Consider the following 6,383-nt stretch of genomic DNA (forward strand, 5'->3'; position numbering starts at 1 on the left):
CGGGGCGCTGAGCCCGGACGTCCTCGCTCCTGCGCTGCCTCTCTGCATCCTGGCCCCTTCCGAGCTGCCACACTGAGCACCCCTCAGCTTACTTAAACGCGGCAAGGCTGGAGAAGGCCGTCTGGGGGACTGGGCGGAGGGGGATGCTGGTGAAGGAGGAATTCAGGCAGCTGCAAAGAACGCGTGAATATATTCATTCAATATGCCTCTTGGGCACCTACTCTGGGCCTGGTCCGGGGTGGGTGTTTGCCAGGTGGGGCCGAAGCAGGGGCGTCGCCGAGTTGAAGACTCATGTATTCATGCGTTCATTCATTCGCTGGTTGGAGAGGGAGGACGAGGGCCCCGCGCCGATTGGAGGGGAGCAGAACAGTAGGCACAGTTAGAGGGTCTTCACGGTGCATTTTGGAGCCTTCGCTGCCCGCTCACCCTTGATTACAGGCAAAGGCAAATTCTTGCCTCAGGACCTGTGTGAAACAGAGACGCCCAGAAGCAGATCCCCGCCTGTTTGACTCCGCTAGGGCTGCTGTAACAAAGTGCCACAGACTGAGCGGCTTAAACAACAAAAATTTATTGTCTCACAGGTCTAGGGGCTGGAAGTCCAAAATCAAGGTGTGGGCAGAGTAGGTTCCTTCTGAGGGCTGGGAGGAAAGGATCGTTCCATGCCTCTCCTAGGTTTGTAGGAGAGGGGCTAGGAGAAGGGGCATCTTCTTCCTGTATCTCCACATCTTCATCCCTCTATGTGTGTCCCCTGTGTCCAAATTTCCCCTTTTATGAGGACACCAGTCATATTCAATTAGGGTCCATCCTAATGACCTTGTTTTAACTTGATTACTTATGTAAAGGCTCTATCTTCAAATAAGGTCACATCCTTAGGTACTGGGGGTTAGTGCTTCAACATAAGAATCGGGGTGAAAACAATAACCCGTAACACTTCACCAACCCTTATCTCCAAAACACACACCACCACAGGCTCAAAAATTCTTGCTGTGTGAATGAATAAACAAACTTAATTTTCTCTCTTTGACTTAACCAAATGCCTTTACTTTTGATTTACCCGTAGGTGCTTGGATATTATTGTCAGATATTTTAATTTTTGACAATGCGATAGGTGTAAAATGATGTCTCAGGAACCCAATTTGCAGTACCTAATAACTGCTAATAAGGTTGAACATCTTTAATATATTTATTTCCCATGGAGCTTCCTTTTCAGAAAAAAGAAATGCCTGCTCATGATTTTTGCTCATTTTTCTGTTGCGTTGTCTTTTTCTTACTGATTTTTAGGAGTCTTTTATATGTATTTTACATATCCCTTCTTTGCCAGTTACATGAGTTATAAATGTTTTCTCGTAATTTGTAACTTCTTCCTTTTTTCTTTCTTTATTTTCTGTCCCACTTTTTTTGTGGTGTAGTCTGACGAATAGAAATTTGAATTGCAGTGTAACCAAATGTACCAATCTTCAATTTTTTTGCCTTTATAGTTAGTGATTTTTGTGACTTGTCTATTTCTACCCAAGCCCTTAAAGATATTGTGTATTTTCCCCAATAAGATTTAAAGATTTTCCTTTCACATTTAAATTTTTCAACCACTTGGAATTGATTTCTGTGTAGGATGTGAGGCAGGGATACAATTTCATTTTTCCATGTGGCTAATGTGTTTTTTTCAGTAACATTTATTGAATTGCTCACACCTGGCCACTGACCTGCAACTGATCTGCTACCCCTGTGCTATGTCAGTTTTCATAAGTGTGTGAGTGTAGCTCTGGCCTCCCATTTCTCTTACATTATTTAGTTGCCTAACCATGTCACAATACCACACTGTTTTAGTTACAGTAGTTTATAACAAGTGTTTATGTCTTTCATTCTTTGGATCTCGGGTCAGATATCACTCCCTTGGAGATGCTTCTGTGATCCCCCAACTTAAGTACATGTACCTATTAATGTTTTAACATAATTTAACTTGTAATGTTTGTAACTTAATTTGTCTGTCAAATTAAGTTTAACTTAAAGCTGCCTCCTTACATATTTTAGGTTCACCCTAAAAGTTTCTTCGTACATAGTGAACTGTAACCAACTATTGTACCAATCAAGGAGTTTCAGCCCATTATAGGCAGCCAACTGTTCAGACTGTGTTCAAATAAGGCAAATGGTAAGCTGTAACCAATCCCGCTGTTTCTGTACTTCACTTACATTTTCTGTACATCACTTTCCTGTTTCTGTCCATAAGTATTATGCAACCATGTGGCAGCCCCAGAGTTGCTCTGAACTTATTCTGGTTCTTAGGGTTGCCTGATTCATAACTTGTTTTTTGCTCAATGAAACTCTGTTAAATTTAATTTTTCTTTTACTTTAACTATTCTATTCATAGCCTTTTTCTTTTTTCAGAGACAAAGTCTCACTCTGTTGCCCAGGCTGGAGCACAATGGCATGATCATAGATCACTACAACCTTGAACTCCCCAGCTCAAGCTAGCCTCCAGCCTCAGCCTCTGAGTAGCAAGGACTGTTGCCATATACCTGGGTGATTTTTGTATTTTTTGTAGAGGTAAGGGTCCCGCTTTGTTGCCCAGGATGGAGAGCAATGGCTATTCACAAGCATGGTCATTGCACAGTACAGCCTGGAACTCCTAGCCTCAAGGGATCTTTCCTCCTTGGCCTCCCAAAGTCCTGAGATTTTAGGTGTGAGCCACCACACCCGGTCCTATTCATAGCTTTTACTTTAGTTTGTAATTGTACATTTGAATAGTGCATTATTAAATGACTGACTTTCACAATAGTCTGGAAGTTCCTTTATGGCAGACACCTTGTTTTCCCAGGGTTTAGCACACTGACTGTCACAAAGACAACATTCAATGAATATTTAATGAACAAATGAATGAATTCATTTCTGCCCTACAGCATTTAGCACACATGATAGATGCTCCATATATACTTCTTCACCTAGGAGAGGAACAATCCTTTCCATCGTACTCTGTTCCCTTCCTTGCTTAATTTGTCTCCATAAGACATAGCACCAGATCATATACTTTTTTACCTATACAACATATTTTACTTATTTGTTACATAGATTGTAAGTGTATTAGTCCATTCTCATGCTGCCATAAGGACATACCCGAGACTGGCTAATTTACAAAGGAAAAAGGTTTCCATTGACTCACAGTTCAGCCTGGCTGGGGCAGCCTCAGGAAACTTACAATCATGGCAAAAGGGGAAGCAAACACATCCTTCTTCACATGGCAGCAGGAAGGAGAAGTGCTGAGCAAAAGGGGGAAAGCCCCTTATAAAACCATCAGATCTTGTAAGAACTCACTCACTATCACGAGAACAGCCTAAGGGTAATTGCCCCCATGATTCCTGATTCAACCATCTCCCACTGGGTCCCTCCCACAATACATGGAGATTATGGGAACTACGAGTTGAGATTTGGATGAGGACACAACCAAACCATATCAGTAAGCTTCATGAGGATGGGAGTTACTTTGTCTATTTTAGCTACTGCTGTATCCCTAGAACAGTGTCTGGCAATTGGTAGATGCTCAATAGTTATTGCATGTGTGAATGAATGAACAAACATTGTTTTCTCCCTTTGACTCTGTCAAAAACCTTTACTTTTGGCTTTGAAATCCAGAGGCACCTCACCTTTTCCTGTGGTTTTCATAGTAGTTTGTTTCTACCCTTCATTCTTCCTTCTCATTTTCTCTGCCTGTTCCCTCTTGTTATTAGAGAGGCAGATAGCAAGCACATTCTCTTTATTCATTCTTGGAGCAGGATAAAAGGCGTTTATATGGGCTCCCGGTAATCTTGAAAGGGCAGTGATTCCCCCTCTCTTCTCCTAACTCCTAAACACTGTAAATGTGTCCCTCACCTGCTCATGTGCTGCCTGGATTTTGGCTCATTTTCTACTAATTCCCTGAAATAAACCATGAGCACAAGTCTCATGTCTCTAAATCCCCAGGTTTATAATAGGGCCTGGCAAGGGTAGGCTCTCAGCATGCATTTGCTAAGGAAAAGAAAAACAAAACAAGATGAATCTCTGTTGTCACTGTTTGAACATCTGTGAGACTCCACCCCCAAAGATTCAGCTCTTCCTGTGCAGGAGCGAGGCCTCCTTCATTACTGAGTATCCTCTGGGGGAACCGATGTCAAGTCATTGGTCAATGAGTGATTGCCATATGGAAAAGTGCTCCCCATCACTAATCGTCAGAGGTAGGCAAATAAAAACCACAATGAGATACCATCTTGCACCAATCAGAATGGCTATTACTAAAAAGTCAAAAAATAACAGATGTTGGTGAGGCTGTGGAGAAAAAAGAACACTTATACACTGTTGGTGGGAATGTAAATTAGTTCAGCCACTGTGGAAAGCAGTTTGGAGATTTCTCAAAGAACTGAAAACAGAACTACAATTTGACTCAGCAATCCCATTACTGGATATATCCCCAAAGGCAAATAAATCATTCTACCAAAAAGACACATGCACTTACATGTTCATCAAAGCACTGTTCAGAATAGCAAAGACATGGAATCAACTTAGGTGCCCATCAATGGTGGATTGGAAAAAGAAAATGTGGTACAGATACACCATGGAATACTACATAGTCTTAAAAAAAAACAAAATCATGTTCTTTGCAGCAATGTGGGTGCAGCTGGAGGCCATTATCCTAAGTGAATTACCACAGAAACAGAAAACTTAATACCGCATGTTCTCACTTCTAAGTGGGAGCTAAGCATTGAGTACACATGGACATAAAGATGGGAGCAGTAGCCACTGGGGACTACTAGAACGGGGAGGAAGGGAGGGAGGCATGGGCTGAAAAATTACCTATTGGCTAATATTCTCATTACCTAGGTCACACGATCATTTGTATCCCAAACCTCAGCATTGTGCAGTAATATGCACGTAGCAAACCTGTGCATGCACCCTCTGAATCTAAAATAAAAGGTAAAAATTTATTTAAATGAATGTTTGCTCACAAAACAGTTTCCAGGCAGCTGTGAACTTTTCATTAGGTGTTTAATCTTGAAAATAATTTATTTCCATTTTACTCTCTATATAAATGACCATTTCTTAGGTCCTAGCTGTTAAACCTAAATTGGGGCAGACTGAATAATGGCACCCCAGATATGCCCACAACCTATGAATGCTACCCTTTATGACAAAAGGGACTTTGTAGCTGTGCATGATATTGTAAAATATATATTTGATCTTCCTCCCAGTTTCCTGGCATACGACAACCAAAATCCTTGGAATCTCCCAAGTGATATGGATCTTTTTGTATGATAATGAGTTGACTGATTGTTAGGGGCTTCTGAATAGCCTCCTGATGGGTGCTGGTTGCCAAGGAAACCAACCTCACATTTAGAGGGTGATATGGTTTGGCTCTGTATCCCCACCCAAATCTCATCATCTTGAATTATAATCCTCATGTGTAGAGGGAAAGAGGGAGGTAGGTGATTGGATTAAGGGGCAGTTTCCCCATACTGTTCTCGTAATAGTGAGTGAGTTCTCACCAGATCTGATGGTTTCATAGGTGTTTGGAAGTTCTTCCCTCATTCTCTCTCTCCTGCTGCCTTGTGAAGAAGATGCTTGCTTCCCCTTCACCCTCTGACATGATTGTAAGTTTCCTGAGGCCTCCCCAGCCATGCAAAACTGTGAGTCAATTAAACCTCTTTCCTTTATAAATTATCCAGTCTCAGGGATGTTCTTTATAGCAATATGAAAATGGACTAATACAGAAGGTTGGATGGAACCTTCAGCCTCCCACCCTCCAACCTCCAGGGAGGGGAAAGGGACTGAAAGATGAATCGCTCACCCGTGGTCAATAATTTAACCAATTATGCCTACATAACAAAGTTTCCATAAATACCTCAAAGGGCTGAGTTCAGGGAGGTTCTGGATAGCTGAACATGTGGAAGTCCCTAGAGCACAGTGTGCCAGGAGAAGGCATGGGAGCTCCATGACCCTTCCCATATGCCTTGCCCTGTGCATCTTTTCCATCTGGCTGTTCAACTGTATTCTTTGGAATATCCTTTATTATAAAATGATCAACATAACTAGCTTGATTCCCTGAGTTCTATGAGCAACTCCAGCAAATTAATCTAATTTGAGTAGGGAGTCATGGGAACCCCACTTCATAGCCAATCAGTCAGAAATTCTGGAAGCCCAGCCTTGAGACTGGCATCTGGGGTGGGTGGCAGTCTTAGGGACTGAACCCTCAATGTGTGGTCTCTTAGGCTACTTCCAAGTAGACGATGTCAGAAATGAATTGAATTAGAGGACTCTCAGCCAGTGTCTACTGGAGAATGGCTCACGTGGTGTGTGGGGGAAAATTTCCACAAATCTAGGGTCACAGAAGTGTTGATCATTGAGAGAAAGAACAGGACAAA

General features: G+C 42.2%; 1 protein-coding gene across 1 annotated transcript in view; it reads right to left on the minus strand.

Annotated features, from left to right (window-relative positions):
- The window catches only part of LOC105533276 (NADH-cytochrome b5 reductase 2), a 12,179-nt gene extending 8,946 nt beyond the window's left edge, over positions 1-3,233 (minus strand). The window contains exons 1-2 of the mRNA XM_011971670.1: positions 3,155-3,233; positions 207-464 (exon numbers count right to left, since the gene is read on the minus strand). Coding sequence (XP_011827060.1) covers positions 207-293 — 87 coding nt within the window. The 5' untranslated portion in view covers positions 294-464; positions 3,155-3,233. The remainder of the gene's footprint in view (positions 1-206; positions 465-3,154) is intronic.
- Positions 3,234-6,383: the final 3,150 nt, after the last annotated feature.

The sequence above is a fragment of the Mandrillus leucophaeus genome, unplaced genomic scaffold (assembly GCF_000951045.1).
Source record: "Mandrillus leucophaeus isolate KB7577 unplaced genomic scaffold, Mleu.le_1.0 Scaffold1237, whole genome shotgun sequence".
Taxonomy (NCBI): Eukaryota; Metazoa; Chordata; class Mammalia; order Primates; family Cercopithecidae; genus Mandrillus; species Mandrillus leucophaeus.